The sequence below is a fragment of the Microcaecilia unicolor genome, chromosome 9 (genome assembly GCF_901765095.1).
Source record: "Microcaecilia unicolor chromosome 9, aMicUni1.1, whole genome shotgun sequence".
Classification (NCBI taxonomy): Eukaryota; Metazoa; Chordata; class Amphibia; order Gymnophiona; family Siphonopidae; genus Microcaecilia; species Microcaecilia unicolor.
Window position 1 is genome coordinate 150,963,369 of NC_044039.1, and position 15,946 is coordinate 150,979,314.

Below are 15,946 nucleotides of genomic sequence, written 5' to 3' on the forward strand. Positions count from 1 at the left end.
CATTATGCTGATGTGTTTGATTTTTTTTTTTTTAAATTTCTTCCTTATATCTGACCTGCGCTCATGAGAACAACTCAAATAACCCTATCCAGAGATCTATACTTGCTATTTAACTCATCCTATAACTGGATTGGATTGTTTGGGACAACTAACATGAAGTTCATCATGGTGCAAGAAGAGCACATCCCAGAATGTCAAAAACAAAGCAAATATGCCAGCATTAAATTGATATATGCCTCATACTACCGACTCAAAAAAATGCATTAAAAAAAAAACTGCACAGTACGTAGTACATTGGATTTCAGCACAAAAAGATGCTGCACAAAAGCATCGTTAAGCATAGGATTAAAATCTGAAGTATAACTAGATATGCTCCGATTGTGAGTCCTCAGTTTTCCTGATTTATCCACTGTAGGCTTGTGCTTTAGTTTCAATTATTTTCTACCCAAAAGGGGATTTGTTTTTGGGCAACTGTCCCTCTAACCCATCTCTGGATATAACCTTTATGAAAATACCAACATCACTTTAAGGACAGATAGGCACAATCCAAAATATGTTCAAACCACAAAACCCATCAACAAAACAAATGGAATAGGAGAACCCTAATGATCACAGAAAAACAAAACAAAAAAAATGGAGAAAAAAGACCTCAGTGAAAAAAACCTTGGCGATTCAAAAGATACACATACATATGCCAGCGCCTATCATTGGCAAAAAAAAAAAAAATCCATCTCTAAAAATCCTGTATCAAATTGATACAGGATTTTTAGAGATGGAGTTTGTGACGAAACAGTGGGGTTTCAGGCCTGTGAATTGTAATAATTTCATGAAAATGTATTTCTTCTTATTGGCCAGCAGATGGAGCTTGTTTTCAGTTTTAAAGCTGTTGCAGAAAAGATTACTTTCTTTTTTTCCAGTTCAAGCTTGTGGAAAGGCAATTTGCAGTGCCACTGGCCAGATAATTTCAAAGTTGGTGCCCTGGGCTCTGATTGGCCTTGGAGTTCAAATCTAGCCAGCAGGTACTGGATTTTTCTTTAGTCTCAGCCAGGGAGCGGAGAGAAAAAGATCTCTTTACTGAGACCCTGTGAGCATATTTTATAACTTGTGAACAGCTACATTTTCTGAATGTATAGTTTTATAAATGATCCATATTCAGTTACCTGTTATTGTTTGCTGATTTCACCTTTTTCTGTTCATTATTCAAGCTCTGTGATAATAAACCTATAGTTTATTAGCTCTGCTGTCCTGGACTGACTAAGAATCCTGGTGGTTTGTGTTTTGGGTCTGTGCTTTCTAGGAGCTGTGGGACCCCTAGGAGTATGGCCCAGTGTCCTACAAATCACCAGGGAATAACTTGAGAGTAGGAGACTAGCCCAGATGCAAGTGGTACCCAGTTGGTGGGAGAAGGTTGCTAGTATAGAGCACATGCCCAGGTGCAGGAGAGCCTGAGCAGTGCTAGGGACAGACCCTCCAGGTGGCCACAGGATTAACCCCAGGCGAGTGCTAGGCATTTTGTGACAGTGTTTTTGGACCAATGATAGACATATGCTGGCATATGTGTGTATGTTTTGAATTGCCAAGAGTTTTTCAGAGGTCTTTTTTCTCCATTTTTTGTTGCTGTTTTTCTGTGATCATTAGGGTCCTCCTACTCCACGTTTTGTTAATGGGCTTTATGAAAATACCCCATTTGTCTTTTAACACAAAATATTTATCTATACTTTTTACTGCATATTTCAAGTGTTCCAGTTTTAAAGTACTGGAGCACACTGTGATCACCATGTTCTGAGACACTTGACATCCAACAAATTAAGGGCCCTGTTTACTACGGTGCGTTAGTGTTTTTAGCGCCTACACTTAGCGTGTGCGTTAACCATGTAGGCGTCTATAGGGATATTGTAGACACATACATGGTCAACGTGCGTTAAAAACGTTAATGCGCCTATAACACTGCTTAGTAAACAGGGCCCTAAATTTGTCAGAAAACTAGAGCATTCCAGAACTTTCAGAGCTGTTTGATCTCCAAGGAGTTAAAAGCACTTGTGAGCATATAATACTATGCACAGATTTCAACAGGCTCATGGCACCACCTGAAATACAAGATGGAATTTTTTCACAAACATGGGAAAATGTGAATTTACCTGTTAATTTCCTTTCCTTGAGTTGTGTCAGATCAGTTCATACTAGTGGTTCCCCCACCCCCAAACAACAAACAGAGCCAAAGAAAGCTTACTCCCCTTAAAAGGAGGCTGACACTGGCTTCAGCTCCCCAGCATTCTGCATCAATGTTAGACTACTAAAGGCAATTCTTGTGTTTCAGGATTCCAGCACAGTCAAAAATCACTTCATGATCAACCAACCAACCCAAGAATGAGAATTCCATACAACAGTGGCCTGAAGAGTTGCTGAGAAAGAACATTTCACTAGTGAGTATCTTACCTGCAGAGAAATTACATTCAAACTTGGGAGAAGGAAAACATGGGGTTAAATAGATTAAAAAAAAAAAAAAAGACAATGATATTAAGTTACTCTGCTTATTTTACAAAGCTTAGAGAATAGTGTAGCCTCTCATAATATTTCATATATAAGCTGTTTTTAGAGTCGTTTAGTATTTTAGGTTGCATTTCAGAGTTTACTGTAACATCAGTTTAGAGTATATCCAACAGTTGAAGGAAACCTCTGTTTAGTGCCCCACCCACCCCAATGCTGATCTTTGATTTTTTTTTTTTTTTTTTTGCTTTTCAGTCAATTTGGAGGACATTGCAGATTTTTTTTTTTTTAAAAGATAGGGTTTGTTTAAATTGTAATTTTATTTTGCTGGGATAACCCTTGCTTTATTTTTGAGTTTTAGTAGAGAGCACTTAATTTATTTTTAAGGAGCTCATTTGGTTGCTTGCTCTAGAAGATCTTTTTTTACCTCCATTTCAAAAGGAGAGGTGACAAATTCTTTTGAAATCTTCATACTTCTGAGGGTTAGATCTCACACACAAAAGGCTAGCTGATTTTTGTACCCTATTGAACAGCTAAGGAAAAGGTAGGAACTTTGGTAGGAATTTTTCTGTTTTCTCTTTTCCTTCAACAGGTGCAAAAAACTTCTGCAACTGAAGCATGGCTGGGAGACATCGTGTCAGAGCTGTTGCCCCAGCTATAGCTTCTGCCACTGTGCAGACAAAGCATGATCCAACGAGAGGGGCTAGTTCCATGTGCGAAATGTCTGCAGCATAAATCCACATGAAAAAAAAGTGGAGGTACTGAGAGGAGATGGCATGGTTGAGAAGCATCTGTGAGCATGAGAAAATACATCGATGAAATGCTTCACGAGACAAACATCTCCAGCACTAGGGAAGAAGCAGCTGTGTTGAAAGAGGACAACTGGAAACAGATCACAAGACCCCGTAGGATCAACACCATGACTGAATGTGCCCTCAAACAGAAGAACCAATATGCAGCCCTAGAAGTAGAAGAGGTGAAAGTATCTCAGGACGACAATTTGGAGGCAGGGTTTGCCAATGAATGGTGTAAACCCCCCTCACCAGATTATTTTGAGAACCCACCAATCTGAGATTACAAAAGGCCATTTTGCTTGAAAAAAATTCAAAACTCCCTCTCACTAATAGGCCATTCAGTCACTTTTATTGCAGCTATGCTCTCTTGGAGCCAGTCAAAAGTCATACCTTGCTTTGACTAGGAAGTTAGCTGGGGTTTCTGAGCCTGCTGCTGCTGGGGGCGGGAATCGGGGCCCTGTGACTGCTGGAAAGGGCAAGCAGGAGGAGTGACCTGAAGGCAGATTCAGCCACTAAAGAATGGTGAGGAAGTAGTTGCTTCTCAAATCTGAGAGCCTTCTGATCTCTATAGGGTCCACCTTCTCATGCTTAGCATGGAATGCTGTTACTAATTGGGTTTCTGCCAGATATTTGTGACCTGGATTGGCCCACGGACAGAAAAACCAGAATGTGTGAAAGGATGTAAACTCCAACTTGAAGCTACGTTGGATTGAATGAAATGCCCGCCAGCTGTGAATATATCTGCCCTTGTGAAGAATAGACCCGCAGGACATCATTAACACATCAGGGGCAGCAGAGATCCAAAGTCTCTGGATGTTTTGCATCTGGCGCAATTGAAAATAAGCACACTAATGAACAGCTTGTCCTGAATATTTCAGTCTGGTAAAATCTAATTCTGCTTGAAGAAAAAAAAACCCAAAGGCTCGAGTTTCTCCCAAATCTTTATCAAGATCCTCAACTTTTCACAACATGATGGCTAAAATAAGAAACTGGTGATATAGTAGGGCCAGCCTCTGAACTGATCTGGGGGAACTAAAGGAAAGAATATTAGCACATTACCTAATTTCTCTTTCCTGATATCTCGGAAACTAACAGTAGACCAATTTGAAAGCCCATTTGCAGATGTGGGGCTTCTATAGGCTCCTTAAGTACATTCAAAGAAGTTATGCCAAGGACAATTAAAAGGGATTGAAGAAGGTCCCTGCACATCAGGACTTACACACTTTATCAGTGCAGACACAGTGATGGTATCACTGACAGAAGTGAGCAGAGAGTTTTGTGTGACCATTAGCTATGTAGAATGGTGACTGGCTAGGTCCTGTGTGACAGCAGCAAGCAGAAGGATGTGCGCATGAATAGTGCAGCATTCTAAAAAGTTGTAGTAAACAAGTTGTAGAACATTCCTGAACAGGCTCCATCCAACATCAAAGAATCTAGGAATTTTTTGGTGGTAACCCTTTGAGGGAATGACCCTTTGTATTCATGCAAGGAACTAAGATGTCTGCCTTTCTGCATGAGAACCTCAAAAACAGGTAGACTCAGAGCCCTCTTTTGACCCAAAATCCCTGAGAGATTCACCACAAGCCTAAAATTTCCACCAAAGACTTTAGTGAGGGTGAAGGTAAATCCCCCAGGAGTAGTGTCCAACCACACAACAAGAAGACTCCACAGTTTCCCAAACTATGGGTTGGAACCTCAAATGGGGCCATGATTTGGGCGGGCTCTCCCATAAGTGCACGATTCTGTACCGCACAATATTATTTGGCAGTGATAATGAGGTCATGAACACAAGAAGATTGATAAGCACTGTTCCATGTTTCCCTGAAGCAGCATAGTCAGAACACAGCAGTTTGCAACAAGGACTCCTCCCCAAACAAATCATTTGTCCAGGACTACCAAGCTGAGGAAGGAAGGGAGCTGCCAAAGTTATACTGCTTGTGGCTTTTGAATTTGGACTAACAATGGTGAATATTGAATTGAGGGGCCCAAGCTGAGGAAGTACCCACCCCAAAGTACTTTCAGCCAGCCTCTGAATTTTGGTCCTTAAAGGTCCAGGATCTCATCAAATACAGTTAAATCTTGGAGAGGATGAAACTGCACAACCCATTTATTACCATGTATGACACACTGAGATGCAAGGCCAAAACATTGTGACCCTATCTTGAACTAACCATGGCCAAGCAATATGGAGCATCCAGCCAAAGCATCACTTACCTCCATCATGCAAGACTCACCTGACAACACTGGGTTTTGTAAATAATAAGCATGGGTGTGCACTTTGAAACAAGACAGAGCAAAAAGGCAAAAAACTGATAAGCATGTGAGCTGGAGACTCATGATCTGATAAGACATTCTTGCGTACAAGCAGCCATGAGAGGGAGGCCAGTGTAAATAAACAGGAGAATGTGGATTAGCAACTTAAGGGAAAATAGATGGTGAGAACAGAGAACAGAATGATCTCTGAGGAAGATAAGTGCTAAAGTAATGTGAAGCATTAACATAAAAGTATATAAGCAGCTGAACCAGATCATTACTTTGGAGAGATGGGTTCAGATAATACCTTTGTATAGCAGAGCCTGTTCTCCCATGAAAAACGATTAATTATATCTGTACCTTTATATACCTGTATTTACCTTTCTCATAAGCGGCAGCCTTGGTCTTTTATCTCTACAAATTGTGGGTAACTGGTATATGAAGATTTGGAGAAGTGGTAAAAAGACCTAAACATTTACAGGGAATTAATTCATTGGCGACTCCCCGACATGGATTATGGTGCTCGGATTCAAGCTGCAGGAATCCCGACATGGACAGTGTTGTTTAACACGAAGTTTGGTAAGTGACATCTTTAAATTATTTCCTGTTATTACTGCTAGGTCCTAGGTCTGAACTTTTCACACAGGCTAGGTGTATTTAAAATAGCAGAAACCTCTGGTACATCCTAGGGTCTGATCAGCCTTAGGTGTGAGTAAAATACCGGGTTTAAAAAACAAGCTCTAGTAGGTCCTAAGTCTCGATTGTTAGAATAGGTGTTTTAAAATACTGGGCTTTTTATTATACACATAATGGCTACACCTCTTGAGATTGTAATTAAGTACTTTCCATTAGAACAGAAAGATCTGAGGCAAATATACCAAAAATGGTACAAATGGAATCAAAAACAAACTGATTTTTGTTGGCCAGTGCATGGATCTTTTGATCCACCCACTTTAAAAGCATTAATTGATTATAATGAAAAGCATAGGAAGGGCAAATTTCGTATCAACCACCAAGAAGATCAAAATTGTTCTGATCTTGACGATGGCGAAACAGACCACAATTATGTTTTCTATATGAATGTCAGAGATGGACCTAGTCCGTCCCGCCACCATAATATCCGGTGCTGGCAATGTAACAACTTTGAACATTATACCTCTGAATGCAGATATAAATGGGTTTTGGTCAGTCAATTCCCACCTCCTCCATCAGAAGCTATGGCTTCGCCAGCGCCTCCACCATATGATAGCCCACCAAAAGGTCATTTTCGTGGGAGACAGAGAGGCTTTGGTTTCTCTGGCCACGGCAGAGATGGACAACCTAGTCCATCTCGCCGACCCAATATTCTATGTTGGCAATGCAATAATATTGGCAATTTTGCTTTGGAGTGTAAGAGCAGCCCCCAGACAGTACATATAAAAAATTTCTCTCCTGAATACAAATTAGTTGCGTATGCACTATAACAGAAGATTTCTTTTCTGCATTGCATAGTAAATATGTTAACTATTTATATTCTGTCTCTTATCAACATTTTTAATGCATTAGTTACAGCTATAGTGTAATGTTTTTACATTCAGTACAGAATTTAGGGTTTCTTTCTTTCTTGCCTGATCTATGTGAATTTTTGTAAAGGTCAGTCAAGGATACAGCTTTTGTCTGCTTCATTAGGATTTTTTCTTTTTTAAATTTGATTTTTGTTGCATTGCATTCACAATTTGACATCCACATTTTTGGATACATTTTACATTAACTGTGAGATTTACTGAAAGGTTCCTGCCTGTATTTTTCCGTTATGTCCACATGCTATATACTTTTACACTTTAAACTTTGTGATGCAGTTTTGTTGTTCCCATGTGTTTGCGTTTTATTCCTCCCTGGCGTCCCTGGGCAATCAACTGTACCTTGCAAGTGAGATTCATCAACACAGGATTTACAACAGTCCTGCTGAAACTTTTGTTTTGCTAATAATGCAAAGTAACATTTGTACCCTGTTTTACTTAAAGTGTTTAGTTCATTAATATCTGTGTCACTTTACCTCAGGTAACTGAAATTCCAGAGAAATTACCCCACAGGAAAAGTGAATTTAAATGAATGTTTAGATTAAGAAGTTAAGATATTTTGTGTACCTTGAAGAAAATGTTGTATACTGCCCCAGAACAAAGACAGTGTCTTTCTAAGCGATTGCCTAGTTTGCCCCTAATTTGTTTAAATTGCCTTCTCTTTCACCATATTTCAGAAACAAGAGAGATGCTTCAAAATAACATATATACAATTTTTGATGGTAATTGTGAACAGTTGTTAGGTTAAACTATTTTCCCTCTTTCTTTTTTCTGTTATTCTTTATGACCTTTTAGTATAAATGGAGAAATTGTGCTCCTAACTACTTGATGCCCTAATTTTCTTTGTTATGCAAGTTATGAATTAGTTTTCTTACTACAAATATAGAACTTCATTTTCCCTAATTTCTACTCTTAATACTTGGATACTGATGTAATTTTTATTTTTTCCTAATTTGTTTTTCCATACATGAAATGTGCCTATGCTTGTTTGTAATAGCCCAATGATAAAGATTTAAAAATTATGTCTTGAATTTTCTGGAATACAATTGTGCAGAACTTACAAGCATTCTCCCATTCAATTTTGGAAAATTTATTTACAAAACTATTATATGGACTATTTACCTTGCTGGACACCATGCAGCCCTCTAAATAGAAGTCTTCTAGATGCAACATGATGCCTGCTTGTGTGAGCCTCCCAACGGCATACAGACTGCTGCTTCATAATACTAGACCCTACACTACATTATAACTTTCTAATCACATTTCTGTTTTGCCTTTCCCAGGAATTGCAAGACAGAAGGGGGAATAGTTCAGAAAACTCCAAGGTGTTGTAAATAGGGGACTTAGTCCACAGAAAATACTACACACACAAGACTTGGAAGGATCCTGTTTACATTGGACCCTTCCGCATTGAGGCATTATCTGCCAACGTAGTAAAATTGCAAGATCACACCTTCCTGGGTACATCTTAAAGACATAAGGACTTTCCAACCTCTCCAGAATCAGGACATTACTAACGATACTGATTCAACTGCAGATGGATGCTCGTGAATATACCATCAATATTTTTGGACTTGCTTTCCTGTGTACTTTAGTTTTAGCATTAATCTTGATTATTCTTGAAAAATACTGTATTATCTTTTGTTAAGTTTTCGCAGTTTTAGTTGCAGATTGTTTTAACATGTATATTACTTACGGAGCACTCACTATCATTACCTTTACCCTTGCCTCAGTCACCCGTCACCCCGCAAATGATTTTAACCCTTTTGGCTCCACCTTTGATTACACGGCAAAAGGCCTAGACCCCCAGGAGGTGGATAAATATTACGCTTTGGGACATTATCCAGTTAAGATTACCATAAAATTTAATGCAACTGATGAGACAGTCACATTGCAATTAAATGCTTGTAGTATAGCCTCCTGTGGATCTTTGATTTGGCAACAATGGTATTTCAAATATCTTGTTTACCTATGCATGTATGAAGAAATGCTTAATTATGCTTCTCCCTGCTCTCACTGGGGAAGTATATGGTGGTATTGCAGAAATAGAACTCTGTACTCCACCTTACCCTCCAATTGGCAAGGACAATGTGCTTTAGTTCAACTAGTAGTCCCTATCACGATAGCATTACAACGTTCTGAAAAACCAGCTCCCTCTAGGAGAAAGCGGGATATTCCTAGTTCTTTTGATGATAGGAATTTTATTGACTCTATAGGTGTGCCAAGGGGGATGCCAGATGAATTTAAGGCTTGCAACCAGATAGCTGCAGGTTTTGAATCTGTACTGTTTTAGTGGTCTACAATTAATAAGAATGTTGATTGGATTCATTACATTTATTATAATCAACAGCGCTTCATTAATTATACTTGAGATGCAGTTAAAGGTATTGCTTGCTCAATTAGATGTCACATGAACTTGCTGAGACTTCTGGAGTAGATACCACCTGGACAGGGTGGATGGACAATATGTTTTGGAAATGGAAAATTTTCATATTATCTGGTTTGACCACCTTGATAATCATTATTGCTGTATTTGTACTTCTTGGCTGTTGTGTAATACCCCGTATAAGGAGCCTGGTGCAACAGTTAATTGAAAATGCTTTAAGTAAAAAAGAACCTATAGGACATGCATATTGTATTGTATGAGAGACTTCGCATTAGTGCAGAAATTGAAAATGTTGGAAATAATGTGTAATCTCTTTGTGATATACTTCATTTTGCATTATTATCTTCCTCTATTATCATTTAGAGGGTAAGGTATTATAAGTAACATAAGGCCCGGGGAAGGTTGAAGAGGGGTAACTTACATTTCATTATAACTACTTTTTCTTTCCTGTCATCTATAGCCCGATCCCTGTAAAAAGGCGTTGACATGGTGACTCATGCAGGAAACTGAGATCGCCCTTTAGTGCTCATGAGGTTCTATAGCAACGACGGGTAAGACGGGCACAGGATTCCCATCCTGCTGAGGGAACCTAAGTGGCCTGCAACCTAAGATGGCCTGCGACTGGGGCACTAACATAGTAAGAAATGGAGGCGAGACACAGGCCGAGGTGCAGGACTAGGCCATGGTTTATGTTAACGCAAGAATAACAATCTTTACGTTGATTAGTGAGTAATCTCCCTAAGCTCAACATGCATTGAAAAGGAACTCATTGCTCCCCTCTGAAATAGATGGAACTATAGCAGGGGTTCAACACAAGTGAAGCCCTTACTCTCGAAGGCCTTCAAGGGGGGGAGATGTAAATAATGAGCATGGATGTGCACTTTGAAACAAGACAGAACAAAAAGGCAAAAGGCTGATAAGCATGTGAGCTGGAGACTCATGATCTGATAAGACATTCTTGCGTGCAAGCAGCCATGAGAGGGAGGCCAGTGTAAATAAACAGGAGAATGTGGATTAGCAACTTAAGGGAAAATAGATGGTGAGAACAGAGAACAGAATGATCTCTGAGGAAGATAAGTGCTAAAGTAATGTGAAGCATTGTTTAATATAAAAGTATATAAGCAACTGAACCAGATCATTACTTTGGAGAGACGGGTTCAGATAATACCTTTGTATAGCAGAGCCCGTTCTCATGAGAAACGATTAATTATATCTGTACCTTTATAAGTAAATAAAAAAGAAATTACCTCTCTCATAAGCGGCAGCCTTGGTCTTTTATTTCTACAAATTGTGGGTAACTGGTATATGAAGATTTGGAGAGGTGGTAAAAAGACCAAACATTTACAGTGAATTAATTAATTCAGTTTAAGCACATCTGAGCTCTGTGCTAACCTCCATCAATCTTAGCCCTCTCATCTGTTCCTGGGAGGGAAGGAATTGAGCTCCAAAAGGACTGTTGCCCACAATTTCCCTCCAAACTTCATCTATGCTCCACTGGAAATCTGGGCCTACAACCTTACCGGGTGCAGCTTACATGTAGTTGCTGCACCAGGCCATATGCCTGCGATATCCCGGAGTTGAAGGCGGCACCAGCCCCTTATAAAGGGAGTGAAGTCAGCTCTGAGTTCTTTTTCTGTCTCCATCTCCTGGCAGGGGTACATAATCCATTCATCTGGACTGACATGGGTAATAAGGAAGGAAGTTTTACAGCTTACCGATTCACACAAATATGTTGTCACGCCCCTTTTTCAATAAGAGCATTGGCTCTCGATCCCCCATTGCATCACATATTAAAAAAAAACAAACTTTACTTATAACCTTCAAGTCTCAACAATCTTGACTTCCTATTTATCATGCCTCCTGATGGATTACCTTCCAGCCAGAACCCTTCACTCTTTCAATCATAACCTTCCAACCATTCCATCTCTCTCCGCCAGATCTGCTTCAACACTATTAAAAATTTTTCAGCATCAATGCCCCAAATATTATGGAACTCCCTCCCTTGATATTACATCTAGAGCAATCCCTAGGCAAATTTAAAATGGCTTTGAAAACAATCCTATTTATAGATGCCTTTAACGAAGATTTCTCCTAGCCCTCTCTGCACTTGGCAGGGGAGCACAGCTGTGGGATCTCAGACTCACCCAACCCCTCCCCTATCCTGTTTCAATAACTCTCTATCTTATCTACAACTGTAATTATTTTCCTTAGTTTATAGATATTGTACTTAGATAAACTGCCCTGAAAGGCGCCTCAATGTGCAGTATATCAAAACTAAATAAAAACAAACTCAACATTTGACATGGGCATTAAACTTCAAGCAGTCACTATACCTCACTGAGCTGGGAGGAAGAGAGAAATGTGTATGCGATGGAAATTTTACAGGATCCAGTAGTAAGTGACTGAAGACAGCAAACTCTCTTTGCTCTTCTGGAAACTTCGGAATATCCGGTGAAGATGACACCATTGCATTTGGTTTACTCAACTGTGCTGGCTGAAGACAATAAAATAGTGAGACACAGCAACCCCCTACCCCTTTCTATCCACCAGCTGAATTTTATAAATCCTATCACAAATCTTAAGCTACACTGAGCCTGGTTAGTACTTGGATAGGAGACTTTCAAGAACACTGGGTGCTGCAGTACATGGTGAGGAAGTTAACTTCTAAACCAGTACAAAACCATGCCCACAACAGTTTAAAAAAGGCACTGTGCTGTCATAAATGCCAAGTGGACATTTTACCCGAGAGTTAGAATGGAAATCCCAGTGCTGGGGCTTAACTAACACAGAAAACAATTTAGTTAGGTTCATGAAAAACCCTGCCTCCTTGATATAAGCATCTAGTATTGAGCGCTACATAACACTTTGTACAAGTGCTGCACATCTTAGAACATCTAGAGAAAAGGTGCTCTGAGGAAAGATTGCTCTCTATGAGATAGAAGTACCTGTTCAACTAAATTCTGCTCATCCTCATTCTCCATTTTCTTTCGTAGTCTCTCCATCTCTTGAACTTTTTGTTCTAGCTCCTCTTTACGTTGTTCCGTGGCCTGCAGCTTCTCTGTAAAGTTAAAAAAATATATATGCTCTTTTGTATGATATATATAATGAATGTTAAAAAGGAGAAATTAGATCTTACCTGCTAATTTTCTTTCCTTTAGCCCACTAGACTAGTCTGTAACTTGTATCCACTGACCAGCAGACAGAGAAATAAAATAGATCTGTGGACTTGCCCCTTAAGGGCGCTGTGCAGCCTCAGATACTCAGTATTTCAAGTGACAACGCAATAGGCTATGAGGTAATCCTTCCTCCTGAGACGTAATACTAAACATACTCGTGAATATATTCACCTGAAACCATTTGGAAAGATTAATCTTTTAAAGAAAAAATTGAAATCCAAGGGAAAGAATTGAATAGACAAATATTACAGATTAATAACCAGTGATATGTTAGGGCAGGCCTCTGGACTAGTCTGGTGGGACTAGAGGAAAGAAAATTAGCAGGTAAAATCAAATTTCTCTTTCCTTGGCTTCCTCACCAGACCAGGCCAGAACCTGAAGGATGCAACAAAGCACTTCTGGAAATGGGTAGGACCTCAAAATCCCTGCTACTAAGCAAACTGCTACATAGGCAATAATGTTGCCTTTGAAACGTTTACAGAAACGGCTATGTGCATATCTCACCTAGATCCCTTATTTGCAACTAGATCTACAAAAATTAACATCCTTATGAAAAGAAGCTCCAAACCCTTCATGAGTAGGGATCCTGATCAGAGTAGAAGATGAGAAATCTTACTTATCACCAGGAGGTATAGATTTAGAGGCCAATTTGGTTTTCCAGTATTGCACCAGAGGGCAACCTATGTACTCAACTCGACTACAAAAGAAAAGAACAAGGAAAAATCAAAGCATGTAACTGAAATTTAGAAGCAACATAAGGAGAGTTGAAAATTTAGATTAAAACTGTCATATTTATGAAATGGAGGAGACAAGCTGTGCTCGGAAATTAAAGGACAGAGTTCTCAAACTTAAGTGGTATCTTAAGAGTAACCTATAAAGCATGAGGTGATACAAATTCCTTGAGATGAAAGGTGGAAGATTCCCTTGGAACAGGAAGTGAAAGGTAAAGCTTACTAATCTGAAAAAAAAAAAAAACCCGACACCCAAACATCCCCTCTGCAAAATATCTTTTACGCCACAAACATGATGATTCAAGAGTCAGGCTGTAAAACAGAAAGGAGCTGGATTTTCTGACTCTTGATGAGGCAGCCTTCCCTTCCCTTTTTTTAATGTATTAAGAGCCTGTTTCTGTAGATACAAATGAAGTTTGCATACCAGGACCTCCAGGGTCAGGATGGAGCTACAAGATTCACTGGAAGGGGATGAATCAAGATCCTTGAAACAAGTAGCCCCCCATCGGCAGAGATGGAAACATCTATAATCAGGCAGTGCCGAGGCCAGAGGTTTCGGTAAGGCATCTAGACCCTCGGATCCTGCCTCCTTCTGACTGCTGTAGAAAAATAGAGGTAGTCTGTTCTGTAGTCCAGGACCAAAACATCCCCACTGCCTGTTATTTCAGCAACAGCCCTGGATGACAATTTCCACTGTACCTGGACGAGAAAGTGTCCACAGAGAAAAATCAGCCTGGATGTTCATCATGGCAGCAATATGTACCATCAAGAATGCTGAAAGATGTTTTGCACACTTCATCAAGAGCCTTGCTTCATGCCTCCTTGTCTGTTGATGTATAGTACTGCAGACACTGAATAAAATTCTCTTCCATCTTGCTGACTATATGCAAGAAGGACAGCAGCACTAGCCAAACTACTATGGGCTCCAGTTCAGTAAGGGACCAGGATTCCTTGTGTGGAAACAAAGTTCTCTGACATACTGGAACTAAAAAATGGTCTCCACAACTATTTTATTGGCCTCAACTGTCACCCATCTAGTTGGGCAAGTGTAGGTTTCTGCCTGCAGCAGATTGAGTTTGAAGCCATCACCTCATGCTGAAAATTGCCTGAGATGTCCAAAGTAGGCAACACTAGAGAGTCTTAGCATATGCTGGCCATTAGCTGAGAAGATTGCAAGGGCCTCATGTGAGCCCTTACCCACATGGAACCTATAATTTGCATACAGTCCTATGCAGAAGCTGCTTGATTCAGACTTGAAGCTTCAACAAATCTGCTTTGGAAGTTATACCATCTCTGAATTGGTGGTGGACGCTGCCTCCAAATATACTAGCTCCTGAGTATAAAATACATTAGTCTGGTCCAAACTGAGCAGCCACCCAAGAGACTGCAGGAACTGAATACTTATACTGTTGGGTAATTGGTTCCTTCCAGTGTAGATGAACAAGTGAATCAGTTGACCAAATAAGGAGAATTCCGATTCCTTGCTGGCAAAGAACTATGCCTCCACAAGCATTATCTTGGAAAAAAGCATCACTCAAAACTGGAAATGTGCTTCCAGAATTGCAAATCTCAAGAATCTCCCATATTCCAGATGGGAATATGCAAATTAAGCTACTTGAGGACCAAAAAGGTAAGAAATTCTCCTGAGCTCAGGGCCACAACCACAGAGCTCTTGAAATGCATCACCATGAAAGAACAGCTCATTCCATCAATATCCAAGATTGGATGAAAGGTGTCTACTTTCCTTGGAACAATGAATTAGACTGAAATTCTTCCTATGCTTCTCTTGCCAAGAAGCCTGGCATCCAGGCTCCCAGGTCGAGAAAAATTTGAAGAGTGACCTGGATGACTGTCACTTGGCAGAGGCACAATGAGAAGGCAAGCCAAGAAAATTCTAGATAGTAGCTGTGTTGTATTACACTCATGCCAAAACTGTGACAGCTGAGAAGGAAAGCTGAATGTAAGAACTTTCTGCAAGAATATTGCTCGACCATTATTAAGATCCTGTTGGCAGAAAAGGAGAGCACTAAACACAAGTAAAAAGCAAGCAGATATGAAACTCAAATATACCCTGCTACTCTAGATGGACAGCTGGTGGAGGAAAAAGAAAAAGAAAAAAAAAACTAAGAAAATAAAGGTGAAACTTACCAATTGAAAATTAAGTCTTGGAAGGAGATACACTCAGCCTTATTTTTGAAAGTGATGGGGACCCAGATTTCGACCCAAATCGGGAGATAGGCGCCCATCTCGCAAAGGCGCCCAAATCGGTATAATCGAAAGCCGATTTTGGGCGTCTTCAACTGCACTCCGTCGCGGGAACGAACAAAGTTGACGGGGGCGTGTCGGAGGTGTGGTGAAGGTGGGACTGAGGTGTGTTTATCGGCCGAGGAGAGATGGGCGCCTTCGGGCGATAATCGAAAAAACAAAGGCGTTTTTAGCGCGAATTTAGGTCACTTGTTTTGGACCCTTTTTTTCACGAAGTCCCAAAAAAGTGCCCTAAATGACCAGATGACCACCGGAGGGAATCGGGGATCACCACCCCTGACTCCCCCAGTGGTCA

At 40.1% G+C, this 15,946-nt stretch overlaps 1 protein-coding gene across 1 annotated transcript in view; it reads right to left on the reverse strand.

Annotated features, from left to right (window-relative positions):
* Nucleotides 1-15,946, reverse strand: part of BUB1B (BUB1 mitotic checkpoint serine/threonine kinase B) — a 236,482-nt gene that overhangs the window by 143,413 nt on the left and 77,123 nt on the right. The window contains exons 10-11 of the mRNA XM_030213704.1: nucleotides 12,425-12,537; nucleotides 11,813-11,973 (exon numbers count right to left, since the gene is read on the reverse strand). Of these exons, the coding sequence (XP_030069564.1) occupies nucleotides 11,813-11,973; nucleotides 12,425-12,537 (274 nt within the window). The remainder of the gene's footprint in view (nucleotides 1-11,812; nucleotides 11,974-12,424; nucleotides 12,538-15,946) is intronic.